Source organism: Cyprinus carpio, chromosome A11 (genome assembly GCF_018340385.1).
Source record: "Cyprinus carpio isolate SPL01 chromosome A11, ASM1834038v1, whole genome shotgun sequence".
Lineage (NCBI taxonomy): Eukaryota > Metazoa > Chordata > Actinopteri > Cypriniformes > Cyprinidae > Cyprinus > Cyprinus carpio.
In genome coordinates this window covers 18874831-18889868 of record NC_056582.1, presented here as the reverse complement: position 1 = coordinate 18889868, position 15038 = coordinate 18874831, and the positions used below count along the sequence as shown (strand labels likewise).

General features: G+C 34.2%; 1 protein-coding gene across 4 annotated transcripts; it reads left to right on the top strand.

Annotated features, from left to right (window-relative positions):
- The first annotated feature begins 2411 nt into the window (after positions 1-2411).
- Positions 2412-14099, top strand: LOC109092986 (6-phosphofructo-2-kinase/fructose-2,6-bisphosphatase 4-like). 4 transcript variants are annotated; one of them, XM_042766653.1, is made up of 14 exons: positions 2412-2567; positions 7215-7331; positions 7462-7558; positions 7671-7737; positions 7881-7955; positions 8036-8092; positions 8165-8286; positions 8372-8579; positions 8973-9119; positions 9212-9316; positions 10798-10927; positions 11065-11127; positions 11214-11278; positions 13688-14099. In XM_042766653.1, the coding sequence occupies exons 1-14, from the start codon at positions 2519-2521 to the stop codon at positions 13745-13747; spliced, it is 1362 nt and encodes a 453-aa protein (XP_042622587.1). In that variant the 5' UTR covers positions 2412-2518; the 3' UTR covers positions 13748-14099. The 4 variants fall into 4 exon arrangements, with proteins under 4 accessions (XP_042622587.1, XP_018962260.2, XP_042622588.1 ...); XM_019106715.2 differs by lacking the exon at positions 13688-14099 and adding an exon at positions 12534-13238; XM_042766654.1 differs by lacking the exon at positions 2412-2567 and adding an exon at positions 5739-5951.
- The last annotated feature ends 939 nt before the right edge of the window (positions 14100-15038 follow it).

The following is a 15038-nucleotide window of genomic DNA, read 5'->3' as shown; positions in this document are numbered from 1 at the left end:
ATTATTGCAACGTCCTTTTCCCAAGATAACAGCTCTCTTTGAAGTTCCAGTCGTGTCTGACAACTGAATATACTGGAGTTTGTTTACAAAGGAGTTTACATCTGAATATTTGCACCCACATATGATTTAATGGACTGCTCTAAAATATGAGACACCAATGTTTCAGGAGTTTAGAACACAGAATAGGACGAGGGTATTTTGCTCAAGAGCACGTCCATGCCGTGAGAGCCAGGAATAGGGGTACGAGTTGTGCAGAGTCACTAATCACTGTGACTTTTATAAAGAATGTTCCAGACAGACACGGAAAGGTCAGGATCTGTTGTCACAAGTTGTGTATTTATTTTCAGCCTTCTCCAATCTTTAATGTTCATCTGTTATACCTTTTTTTATTCCTCTGACACTGTAAATATTTCATCGGACAGCCCAAATATTTCAACAATTTGTGCTACTGTTATATTGTGAATGTAAAAACAGTGTGCTGTCTATGGCGAGATCACAAGCTTGTGTTGACGTGTGTGTGTTTATGTGCACCAGATCACATTTACATCCTGTTCCTAGGGACCCTTCTTAATTTCATGCCCTCATCACAATTTCATGCCCTGCTTTGTTCCAGTCTGAGCGTAACCGTGACTAGTGTCACACTTTTGCCTTTTTTTTACAGCTTACCAGAAAGCACCGCACTTAACAAGCAATAAAAACATTGACCGATATTGACTGGAAGTCAAGCTCAAATCAGCTTTGTTTATTTATAGTGACCTGTGTTCTGACTTGGCCTGTGTCCACAGCTCTGTCTGTCTTTACCGATGCTTTACTACGGGACATGTGGCTACGTGACCGACATGTTCCACTGTACAGTCTAAATATGTTTCTGAATGCAGAAGCATTGCAGCATCCAGCAGGTCAAGATGTTCCTAATGTAGCCGAGACATCCTGAGAGACAGAGTGTAATTAAAACACCTCTCCTGCTTTAGTCGGCCATGTAGGTCTTATTAAATTAGGTTAGAAATGATTCTACACCTTAAATGGTGTAATTCCTTATAAAAAGCAGTGAGTTACATTTTTTTTTCTTATGAAATATTAATATACCTATAGCTACAACAATAGTACATTCATATAAGTCCTATAAAGGACATGGGATGTATATAAGATAGCTATGTATATCATACATCCTAAGGACTTATATGAAACAGATATATCTTTGTATTTAAAATGAACAAACAAACAAATAAAAACATTAAAAAAACAAATCAGATCAAACAAATCATTATATTTTCATATTAGATTATACATCGTATATTAAACATTCTATATTGTAAATCAATATACTATATAAAATACTATATAAAATTTATAGAGGAATATATATATATATATATATATATATATATATATATATATATATATATATATATATATATATTCCTTTATACTCTATAAATTTTAACTATATGCATACTGTATTGCAATTCAAGATTTTATATACATACATAATATTATTTTCTAAATAGATTCTATATAATACATTAAGATATAGTTTTGCTTCAAAACAAACTATTGTAATTCAAGATTATATTTCCCCAAAAAAATATAATAGTTCTTTTATATGTATGTATATACATATGTACACACACACACACACACACACACACACACACACACACACACACACACACACACACACACACACACACACACACACACACACACACACACACATATTTAGTTTCACAGAAAAAAACATGTATAGTACTTAATAAAATAAATTACATATATAGTATAATTTAGTATACATTAATATATAATACTTTCTCCCCATGGTTATATACCTTTTTTTTTACATAAATTCTATATAGCATATATAATATAACATCGTTCATATATAGTTAATTATATCATATACATTTTCAAATAGTATCTATCTATCTATCTATCTATCTATCTATCTATCTATCTATCTATCTATCTATCTATCTAAACACTGTACTATTAAATATAAACCGTTTTTGGGCTATCAAAATCTATCCTATCTCTCTTTTCTATCTACCTGCTTGGGCGTTCAAAAAAATCCCATCTCTTTTCTTTAAACCTGCGGCGATCGACTGTCCTGCATTGTTTTCTAAACCCTAATCAAACACACCTGCCTTTATTTTTAAATGAGCCTGAAGACCTTAATTAGTTTTCAGGTGTGTTTGATTAGGGTTGGAGCTGAACTTCTGTAGGACAGTCGATCGCCAGGAGCAGGGTTGGCCACCCCTGCTCTAGGCAGTGTGTTGGGTTGAGCAGTGTTGCTTTAGTGTATACATTCTAAGAATTGAGTAAATATGAGAGATGGTATCAACAAACTTTCCCTTGATTCTTTCTAATGATAGGTGGGTGTGTCCCCTGGCCGCTGCCTCGCAGCGATTGGTTGCGCCACCTGTCAATCAGTGGGTGTGTGCGCTTGTGTTTTCACATACTTCTCATTTATACCTCAAGGCTCGAGCATCAAAATAAAGCACTAGGACACCAAACGCGGACAATGAGGGGAGCCAGCCGGTCAAAAAACCCGCAGGATCTGGATAAGAGGGGTAAGGGACATGAGGTTATGGCGTTTTTCTGGCGGAAGCAGCTGGTATTGTATGCGCGAGAGGAAGAAGTAAACAAGACTCTGTCACGTAGGCGCGTGTGCGTTGGACTCAAGAGTCCACGAGCTGTTAATTTGAACCGTAGCATTATATATATGGCCTGTTAATCATATACTTGCGTGACCTATGCGAGTATAAACCATACTTGTGGTCTAAAAATAAACTAACGCTGTGTTCCGTGTAACGCATTGAATGAATGAAGATAAGCACACAGTGTTTGGGTCATGTGCTGCACGCATTGACATGCACCGTGGTCGCATGTGGTCGATTTCATTGGGTTGTGAAGCGTTTTGTGTGTTTTCTCAGGAGTGTTTGTGTTGTGCATGTCATCCATGCTGTACAGGAGTATGATGTTGAGGTCAAATCATGGCCATATTTGTTGCATTACTGACGTGGAGGTAAACTGCAGCTTGTCGGGTCGTAAAAATAGAATACTATGACCTAGAGAGAAGACAAAAATAAGAGGCATTCTATAATTAAAGTGATCAGCAAATGAGACATATTATAACGGACACAGCTGAGCTGCTATTGCATTTGTCCCAGATTTGTTGAAATGGCTGGAAAATAAGGATGTTGGTGTGTAGTAATTGCTAACAATCTGGGCTGGTAATAAAATGGTTGTAGGTTTGTATCCCACAAGTATCCATGAAGTCTCGTTCAGTCCATTGTGATGAGAGTGACAGTCAGATTCACTTCAGAATTAAAACCAGTATAATTACATATCTTGAGATTTTGGATAATGGCAGTTTAATGATAGTTGTATACCAGTATAAGACAAGATAAGCAGCATTTGCGACATATGAGTTGGGAGTTGTATGATTTGTAATTTGTAGAATGATATCAACACGTCCCACACCCACTTGTCCACTTTTAGCCACACCAGACCTAGTTTTCTCTGGAAATCTGCTGATTAATGGGTCAGAATTACTAACTGTGCTTCATAGTTTGACAGTAGATTTGTATAAAATCTAGAAATTGAAGTGAATGCAAAATTGTTGAGGTTTTGTGGTTTACTAATTCCTCTTGTAGAGCAGCTCAATCTCAGTTGCGAGATTTGTCATACATTTGAATTCTTTATTCTTTCATTTAATAAAGAAATTAGCCTTAAACAGAAAAATCTGTTAGATTAATATGCATATTTGTTTTTAAGTAGAATACATTTTGCAAATGTGAAATTGTCCCTTAATTTAAGCTGATCTATTGATGTGTGTGCTGTAAAAAGCAATCTAACATTGTGTAGCCTCATAATCTTAGATGATCTTTTAGCCCTATATCAGTGTAAATTGCACACCGAAATAAATATATATATGCTGATTCTTACAAATCACTATTATTATCAAGACAAGCTCAAGTAAAATCCCCTACCCACAACCCATATCTCTCGAAATGTCTCTTTCTTGCCATCTAGTGGTTGATATGCGTATAGCATCATGTCTTTAGTTTTGCTCTCACTTTTAAAAATATAAGAAAGAAAAGGTTCTGGCATTTTTTTTAAGCCTTAAAACTTCTATTTTTGTAACTGACTGCAACATCATTGTTTTCTTGAAATGTAGTGTTTTAATTTTTAAGTTTAGACGTGTCTATGGTCTCTTATGCTGCTAATTTTGAAGGTGACCTTTGACCTAATTTGCATTCTTTTGCAAATGTCGCTGTTTTTATTACGAGCATTCTCATGATATCCAAATGTTATTGTTAAAACAGGTTTTACAAGATAGAGCAGTGATTCACAGTACCACATCTGGTAAAATCGGACTATCCAAGTTATAACTTGCCAGCACCCTGCAGAGGACATTGAAAATCTCCCTGATCAGTGTAGCCAGCACTTGATTGTTTGAACAGTTTAATTGTACATTTAATTTAATTTAGTAATTAAACTCTGAAACATACACTGCTTTTTAAAAGTTTGCGGGCAGTAAGATTTTTTATGTGTTTTAAAGAAGTATCTTCTGTTCATCATGGCTGCATTTATTTGACAAAAAATACAGAAAAAAAACAGTTATACAGTAAAATATTATTTAAAATAATGGTTTTCTATTTTAATATGCTATCAAATATAATTTATTTCTGTGATGCAAAGCTGATTTTTCATCATCATTACTCCAGTCTTCAGTGTCACATGATCCTTCAGAAATCATTCTAATATTCTGATTTTTTATCAGTGTTGGAAACAGTTGTGCTGCTTAATATTTTTTTTGGAACCTGTGATACCTTTTTTCAGGATTATATGAAAACAAAGTTAAAAAGAACAACATTTATTTAAAATAGATATCTTTTCTAACAATATAAGTCTTTATTATATTTTTTTAAAATCAATTTAACATCCTTGTAGATTAATAACATTAATTTCTTTCAAAAGAAAAAAAAACAAAGAAAAGAAAGAAAAAAATGATTGACCCCAAACTTTTGAACGGTAGTGTATATTGTTACAAAAGATTCCTATTTTGAATAAATGCTGTTCTTTTTAACTTTTTATTCATCAAATAATCCTGAAAAAAAGTATCACAGGTTACAAAAAAATATTAATCAGCAAAGCAGCACTGAACCTTCAGGTTTTGGTACACGTCTTTTTGACACAAAATCTTTAATGTTTTGTATAACGTCAACAAAGTACCTAATAACGATATGAAAGTTATTCTTGCAACATTCTCAGCTCAGAATGATTTTGTCTTACTGGAGGCATTTGTACACTAATAATAATGTAATAACAACTTTAATAAAAAATAATGGTGCTTTACAAAACAAATAAATACATAAAAAAATACGCTGGAGCTGTAGCAATCTTAAACTATTATGATTAGTTGATTCATATTAGCGCTGAGAAAAGTAGCAGACACCACGCGCCCATAGAATTAGACAGAAAAATACAGAGAATATTTTTTTAAGATGATTTTTTTGTAGTAATATTATTAATGTGTAGACTTTTATATAGCAAGAGGCTATAATATTTTTTATTTTTTGGAAACCTCTTCCCTGTCCTATACTTAATCACCGTATATTTATCTATTTTAATCACTAGGAAATTACACCAGGCATTACGGTAAAGTGAATTATTTTTTTTATTTTTTTTTTAAGGTGCGCTTTTTTCCCTGTCGTTACGGTAGTGTTGTTCTCCAGTCTCATGACGTTCTTCGGCGCTGTCTTTAGTGCGCACTGACGATTATGGACGCCTGTGTGTAGAGACGACGAATATAATGAATGTAACAGAGGACAACACGGAGCAATGCGCTAATAGTCTAACCCGAGAGCTCACACAGAATCCTTTAAAGAAAATATGGGTGCCATCCTCCACAAACGGCCTTCCAGAGAGATACATAAGTCAAAGAAAGGGTAAGTGTGGGTGAAAGGATGTGAGCCGGACATTGATGCTGGAGTCAGGTTTAGAGCTGGACTATGGACAGTTCTAGAGGCGCTTTGTTTCATTGTACTTCGTTGCTTTAATTAAATGTATCAAATAGACTTATTTGTATTTATGTAGGCTGTAACATCCACTAATAACAATTTAAACTGTTAACGTAATACTCAATAGTTCACCAGTAAATGCAGATTCATATAAACTATAAATATGCAATAATAATATTTGCATATATAATATATATATACAGTGCCGTTAATTCATATCGATTTAGAATTCCCACATTTATGGCAAACCTGGAAATGTAAGGGAATTTTAAAATGATGTTTTACAGGCCAGTGAAGGTTATGGAAATTATTAAAATACATGGAATTTATTTATTTATTTTTTAAATAAATTGTGACCCTGGAGCACAAAACCAGTCATAAATTGAGATTTATACATCATCTGAAAGCTGAATAAATAGCTCTCCATTGATGTATGGTTTGTTAGGATAGGACAATGTTTGGTCGAGATACAACTATTTGAAAATCTGGAATCTGAGGGTGCAAAAAATCAAATATTGAGAAAACTGCCTTTAAAGTTGTCCAAATGAAGTTCTTAGCAATGCATATTACTGATCAAAAATTAAGTTTTAAAATATTTACAGTGCGAAATTTAAAAAATATCTTAATGGAACATGATCTTTACCTAACATCCTAATGATTTTTGGCATAAAAGAAAAATCAATAATTTTGACCCATACCATGTATTTTTGGCTATTGCTACAAATATACCCCAGCGACTTAAGACTGTTTTTTTGCTCCAGGGTCACAAATACATTTTTCATCTCTACATTATCAGTTATGCCGTGCTCTAAAATACTTCAGCGGCTAAATATTACTCTGTTTTTGATTTGTTAAAGAACGGTTTCAGTTCTAAAAAGCTATACTTATTTGCAACACCATAACATTTTCACCCATTTTAAATTGCAGGACTAGCTATGTGGACATTGATATGATTATATGCAATTTTATGTGGAGATACTGAAATGACTTATGCTCTACAATGACATCTCACAGATTTTATTACAGCAATAAAAAGTTCACCCAAACTGCACATAGATGAAAACACTTATGTTATTTACACCATGTGGTGTGGTGATTGACAGTTCATCTGCAGTATGCGGAAGAATATTATTGTTTAACAGCTCTGCCAAGTTTTTATATGAGCCGCTGTTTTTTTTTTCTTTCTTACAGTATGTATGACCAACTGCCCCACACTTATAGTAACCGTTGGTCTACCAGCCAGAGGAAAGACCTACATCTCCAAGAAACTGACACGCTACCTCAACTGGATTGATGTCCCAACAAAAGGTACGCAGCACTTGCAGTGAGATTAAATTCAGTTGACATTCTGGCCACAAATTTGTTGTTCCAGATGTGTTAAATATTAGTGGCTTTGCTCTTCCTGAAATTGGTTAATCTTGATGTTTCACCCCTGCAGAGTTTAACGTTGGACAGTACAGACGTGAATGTGTGAAGATCTACAAATCCTTTGAGTTCTTTCGGCCAGACAATGAAGAGGGGCTTAAAATCAGGAAGTAAGACATTGCTTTTTTTTTTTTGTATCAGTGGCAACCATTCCAAACGTGAAATGAAACTACTAAATGCTTAGAATGCTTAGAAGCTCATGTGATTCGTTGACTCTTCTAGGCAGTGTGCATTGGCAGCTCTCAATGATGTACGGCAGTTCCTCACAGATGAAGGCGGTCAGGTGGCGGTAAGGAAAACGTGATTTGTAAACACATTGAATAGAATAGAAAATGTCATGAGTGCAAATACTGTGTTCAAGTACAAGTCATTGTTTTTCTTTAGATGCAATTTAACATTTCATTGTTTTTTAATGCATTTACCTGTCTTCAGGTTTTTGATGCCACAAACACAACAAGAGAAAGGAGAGAGACGATCCTCAGATTTGCAGAGCAGAACGGTTTCAAGGTGCTTGATATGGGATTATTCATTTAAGGTGTTTTTCTCATGTGTTCGCTCTTTTGAAACCCTCCTTTCACACCCCTCAGGTTTTCTTCGTGGAATCTGTGTGCGAAGACCCGGATGTTATTGCAGAGAACATTGTGGTAAGTCTCAGAACTGCAGAATATCTTTATCCCACCTTGTTTTTGGTCTGAATTTGTGGTCTTGGTGTTCAGCAAGTGAAGTTGGGCTGTCCAGACTACACACACTGTAACACAGAAGATGCCGTCGCAGACTTTATGAAGAGGATAAAATGTTATGAGAACTCTTATCAGCCACTGGATGAGGAGCTGGACAGGTAAATGCCATCTTGGTTCTGCTGAACTTAATTCAAGCTATGAATCGATCGATTTCACATGTTCTTTTTTTTTTGGTGTGTTCAGGGACCTTTCGTTCATTAAGATCATAGATGTGGGGCGGCGGTACCTGGTGAACCGGGTTCAGGACCACATACAGAGCCGAATTGTTTACTACCTTATGAATATCCACATCACGCCCCGCTCCATCTACTTGTGCCGGCATGGAGAGAGTGATCTGAACATCAAAGGTCGTATCGGTGGAGACTCGGGGCTCTCGGCCAGGGGAAAGGAGGTAAGCTGTATAGGCCGATTTACATAGACTGATCATTTCTAGTGTAACTAACAAGCACAAAATCGGCTTGACGGTATTGAAATAACATGCAAGCGTAATAAATTCAGGATAGAAATATCTTATTGTTTCATAATAAGGATGTAATGTATATGTTATATATAACATATTCAAAAGTATATATAACATGCAACTAATTATCTGCTTATAAGTATCAGTACCACCCTAAATAAGTTGTATTGTTAAAAATAAGCTTTTGGACAAGTTCCCAGAAAAGTCCAGCTTCTCTATGTTTTAATTAGATCAGATACTAAACAATTCATTCAGGTGTGACTGTTTCTCTGCTTTTGTGTTAGTTAATAATTTAAACCTCTGTTTTTTCACATTCCTTCTCAGTTTGCTAAGGCTTTGGGCCAGTTTATCCAGTCGCAGAATATACGGGATTTGAAGGTGTGGACGAGTCAGATGAAGAGGACGATACAGACGGCGGAAGCTCTGGGTGTGCCATATGAACAGTGGAAAGCTCTCAATGAGATTGATGCCGTAAGTCTGTTGTTTATCAATGGTGAACAAACCTTGTTTTTATTTCGGGGATATTGTGTTAATTGACTTGTGTTCAATCGATGTGTGTTTAGGGTGTTTGTGAGGAGCTCATGTATGAGGAGATCCAGCAGAAATATCCACTGGAGTTTGCATTACGTGACCAGGACAAATACCGTTATCGCTATCCCAAAGGAGAGGTCGGTTCACATCAGATCCGTTTTCTTTTAATCTGTGCATTATTTAATTGTGCATTTCATTTTAATTGACCTCATAATGGTTAATGGCCTTATTCACGATAGCGTGATATTTTAGCATTCATTGTTTGTATTGCTTTTTTATGTCCCGTTGGTGACAAACAGCTTTTCCTCACTCTTTAGTGTATTAAACAGCCATAAAACAAATGTTGCTAGGCTTTCTGTTTTCAGGATTAGTCACCAGTCAAATATTCAGAAATGGAGTAAACAAGTCTGTTTTGGCATTGTTCCAAAAAGGCGTGTTTTTATGAACTGTTATTACGCTGACTGGTTCACAACACACCTTTACCATTTGCTTCTCTCATCTGTCAAGTTGTGAGCGTGTTTGTTTTTCAGAGCAAGCGGTTCTCATTTAGATCAGTATCTCAAACCTGTTTACTCAGAGAGCATTAAAGCACCACACTGTTTTCACTATATTAGATAAAGATTGGGTGCAAGGTCCTGGTGTCTTGTGCTTAAGTGTGCATTTATTTCAGTGCTGTACATAAGGGTGTGTTTTAGCACTGTACTTATATCAGTTTTGATTCAGTTTCAATTTATGTTCATTTCAGCTGTTTGTCAGTTTTAGTTATGAGCAGGGCTTGAAAACGAAAAAATCGGTTCACTCCGAGCAGAATAGATATTTTAACGTTTCTGTTCCTGTGTTACTCTTTATTATTACTGTTCCGAAACCTGTTCAGGTAGAAGAAATACCAGTTAATAATGTTATTTTTTAAAAACAATTGTCTTTGCCTATAAAAGGCCTAATGATGATGATGATGATGATGATGATGATGATAATAAAAGTACAGCGTTTTCTTTACTCAGAAAGAAATGGGAAGAAAAAAAACAGCAAGAGATCTGTAACCCGCTGCGCTTAGTCAGAGCCAATACAGCATCATCTTTTCTCGATTTTGGCCAAATGTAGGCCACTAAGCAAAAGAAAAAAATCTATCAACACTTTAAAGACATTAAAGTATTTTTAAATTATTTAAAAATGTTTGCTGCATTGTAAAAAAAAAACAACAACAACAAATAAAAACCTACTTTGATTGCTCACGTCGCATTTTACTAGCCCTATTACATTCAGAAATATTGTACGCTAAAATGCCGGTAGGCTAAAGCAAAATGTTTACAAACATTATAAACACAGTTATTAGTTTCTCACCACAAAAAATCCTCTAAAGGTAATGCAGTGTGTTTTGGCTATAAATACATTAATCCAAAAACAAATTAATTTTATAATTCTATAATAATAATTCTACAGTTTCGCAATCTTTTAATGTGACAAATTAACTTTTAGAAGTGCAGATATGCAGTAAAGTATCCCTTGACGTTTCATGTCAGCTGCTGGTTTTCTCCAGCCTTTAATGTTTGCATGTGTGCGTGATGTGAACGTTATATGGTAAATGGAACAGTGTTGTAATCCAGTATTCTCCTCCCAGTCTTATGAAGACTTGGTCCAGCGGCTGGAACCTGTGATCATGGAGTTAGAGCGGCAGGAAAACGTTCTAGTCATCTGTCATCAGGCCGTCATGAGATGCTTGCTAGCCTACTTTCTGGACAAGACTGCAGGTAATGACCACTGTGACACCACTCATGAAGATCTCGTCTCTTTTTAAATCTCAGTTCATTGCACAGTTGTACTGACGATTAATGCATTTAAAAATGCATTAAAAAATCAATTTATTTGGTTTGTTTTTCTCTTGCAGAGGAATTGCCTTACATGAAATGCGCTCTACACACAGTATTGAAGTTAACACCAATGGCCTATGGTAAGACACCCTTTCTTAACTAATCTAACATTATTCTTTAAATAATGCTATTCAGGTCTTGATTGTGAATCAATCTGGGTTTTCAGGTTGTAAGGTGGAGTCAGTCTGTTTGAACGTGGATGCTGTGAATACGCACAGAGACAGACCATCGGTAAGCTTCACAAACACACATCCACTGAGCATGTCAGTCAGTTTGGTTTTGGTTAAACAAGCCTTCCCGCCTGTTATCGCTTAAGGCAAAGTGTGCAGTCAGTCTGTAGTTATGCTTAAGAGCTCTTCTGTATAAGAAAGTGATTAAGCTTTGTGGTCTCCTGAGCCTCGGCGGTCGCATGAAAGATGTGGTGTTGGGCTCACTGATGATTTTACCTATTAGCATTATTACAGTAGGATGTTTTTTTTAATTCACATTTTTTTCCTCTATACTGTTTTTTTTTTTTTTTTTTTTTTTTTTTGTCCTGTCCAGTGGTGTTTAGCATTCTTTTAGTGTCACTGAGATACTATTAAAGTTTTATTAACAATTTGAATTTGGTGTTATTTTTATATTGTGTTTCCATTTAAGTTTTACTAATATTGTTGTGTGATTTTGTCATATTTATTCTTTATATATTTATATATATATATATATATATATATATATATATATATATATATATATATATATATATATATATATATTATTTATTTATTTATTTATTTATTTATTTATATTATTTATTTATATATATATAATATTATATGTGACCTGGATTACATAATCAGATTCCAAAAATTGATTATAGATTATATTATGATAACTTGTATGCTTACTTTTTGATTGATTACATGATTACATATTATTCACACAATGGCAATAAATTATTCTTTTTTTTTTTTTTTTTTTTTTCCCCTAATGAATCTTTTTTTTTTATGTTTAATTTTTAAAAAAGTCTACTGCTTTTATACAATCAATCAAAAAGTCATAAAATTTATAATTAGATTTTTTTTTTTTTTTTTTTTATGATTTAATTAATTATTAGCATTATCAACTTACGAACCCTCTGCAGTTCCTTCACAACACAGTTTGGGAAACCAGGATGTAATGTAATGTTTATTGCACTTCATGTCGTTGATAACAAAAAAATTAATATATTGTATCCATATAGTACCATAAAAATAAACCTTTTCAAATCAACGTCATAAATAAGTTAGGTCAAAAGTAATCTAAAAATAGTCTGATTATATTATGTAAAATGTGCAATGATTATGAGACTAGTTGCAAGGGATAAGCTGAAGGTCATTGTTTTGGTCTTGATATCTTTATATGTGTGTGCACTGATTCAAGTTTTTAACGGTTCTATTACATCGTCGTCACCCACTTAACTCATCTGTTAATATGTGACGTCATTCCCTGTGTTTACTTCAAACAGAACGTAGATGTGTCACGGCTGCCGGAAGAGGCTTTGTTAACAGTGCCAGATCATCACTGACAGTACCTCGTTCCTCTCTTTCTCAACCACCATTACCCATTCCCGTCCCCCTTTCTTAGGAATGTAGACATTCATGCATTCCTAAATGCTTCTATGGCATTTTCTGAAATCGGCCCATTTTTACAGCTCAGTAAATGCCTTTTGAATTACAACTCAGAAGTGAAGAACTCTGAGATGATTATGTACAGAAATTAAAAAAATGATTTCAGTTTGTGTTCATTGACAACGTGTTAATACTAAATTGCACTTTATCATTAATGCGCACTGATGTTTTTCAGTTCCTGCTGCACATGAATGTAACTGCTGCTATGTAAGAACACCAGTCACTCCTGTAGCATGTGATATTTATTTATGGTGCACGTGTAAATTAATGCAAATGTAAATAAGTTTGGGTTTTGGATGGTTAATTTGACATTATTGTCTTACAAATTTGAAGCTGATGAAGTAGAGTCTTATCTTGCAAAGAAATTTTAGATCATTTTAGCTATTTACATAATAATTTATAGTTTATTTACATATAATTATATTGAAACACTAAGGAATGCTATGATGTGAAACTCTCTTCTTCTGGTAACCGAGGAGGAGGAATAATCTCTACTGTAATGCCTATTTGCGATGCTAATAAAATGTATTTAAATAGTGAAATCCTGTCTCTCTTTACATTCACCCACAAGTCTGTCTGTCGCTGAAGAACAAAGACAGAACAACTTCTAAAACATAACCACCACACTGCAAAAAAAAAAAAAACATGATTATGACAGACAAACAATTGTGTAGCATATTACAGTGAAAGGGGCAGTAATGTGATTTATGTCAATAGACTTTGACCTAAATTCAAAGGGCAGTGTCAGTATTGAGCTGATATCAGATTTTTTTTCTATCATTTTATATCACCCCACCTTTGGTCCCATGATCTTTGACCTCCATGCTATATATATATATATATATATATATATATAGCATGGTACATATATATGGGTGTGGGTGTGGTCACCAGTACCAGTATATATATATATAGCATGGTACATATATATGGGTGTGTGTGTGTTTTTACAACAATATAATGGTTTGTCATTTTCTGTTTTTCCTCCTAGAATGTTAATGTACACCGCACTGCCGAAGACGCCCTACAGACCGTCCCGCCTCACTTCTGACCTACAACCACACTGACTTCTCACTGTTCACTACACCAGTGTCTCTCAAGCAAGCCTGGGCTTACCATCACTAAAGGTCAGCCCTGCCTTCAGATAGACCGCTGGTCAGGTTCTGGTTTTTCATGTTAACTGGTTAATTAGTTGCTGTGAGATTTCTACTGACTGTATATAGTATATGGTTTCTCACTCCATGTTTTGAAAGAGCCATAATCAGTTTACATGGCATGAGATACACATAGCCCGGAAGATTGTGTTTGGGAAATATGCATTTTGGATGGATGTTACATTTTTTACGATGGCTCTTACATGTATATGTAATATATATATATATATATATATATATATATATATATATATATATATATATATATATATAATATATATATATATATATATATATATAATATATATATATATACAGATATGCCAGTTATACCAATGGGATCTGCAGGTATGTTATTTTGCTGCTCCTTCAATAGTGCTCTCATTTTGTCAAATCTAAAAGGTAATCTCTCTGTTATTTTGAGGGATGGATGTCAAAATGTGTGTGTTGTGTACGTGTTAACATACAAATCGGAGAAAACACTCATTGTGTCAAAAATGTACTTCATCTTCTCTGATGATAGAGTGACTTTATTTATCTTCATTTTTTATGTTCTTTAATAACAGTTTAGATAGAAATATCGACCTTTCACCTGACATTTAAATTCAGACACTAATTGTTGATTCAAGTGCTAGTTATTTTAAATCAACAGTGAGTTGTTCAGGCAGGTATTTTTATATCATGTAAATTTTATTCAGAATAACTGCAGAATATTCTGACTTTCCAACAGTGATTTTAACCGCATGTTTCTGAGAAATTTATGTGCTTGTGAGAGAAGCATAAGCTGTTTGTTACATTAACAAATTTGGGAACAAGATAAGTCTCAGTATTTGTATTTACGATATTAAATGTTCAACAATGATTCATCTATATCCATTTCCATATAAGGATTAAAATATAGTATTAAACTCTTCGTTAGTTTATCTGGGTCTGTCCATTGTTATCTGTAATTCCTTTCATCCAGTATAACATAGGTATAGGCTGAGTGAATTGTTGCCTGCCTCAAACCATGTCCAAAGAGTTCTGTGATATATATACTGTGCATTTAAAACAGATCTTGACTATTTAAATGAGATTTTCTGGAGTATGACTGGTAGTATTTTTATGATTGTTTTGGTGCCAGTATCACACTAAAAATATATTTTGAAGTTTTGAAGTAGTAGTCCATTAATAGTAAATAATCACAGA

Bases quoted from the DNA above. Each gene is read 5' to 3' on its own strand.
- LOC109092986 (XM_042766654.1), top strand. From the start codon at position 5,816: ATGAATGTAACAGAGGACAACACGGAGCAATGCGCTAATAGTCTAACC. The intron at 8,580-8,972 runs GTAAGCTGTATA...ATTCCTTCTCAG, and splicing joins TCTCGGCCAGGGGAAAGGAG to TTTGCTAAGGCTTTGGGCCA. The intron at 9,317-10,797 runs GTCGGTTCACAT...TTCTCCTCCCAG, and splicing joins ATCGCTATCCCAAAGGAGAG to TCTTATGAAGACTTGGTCCA.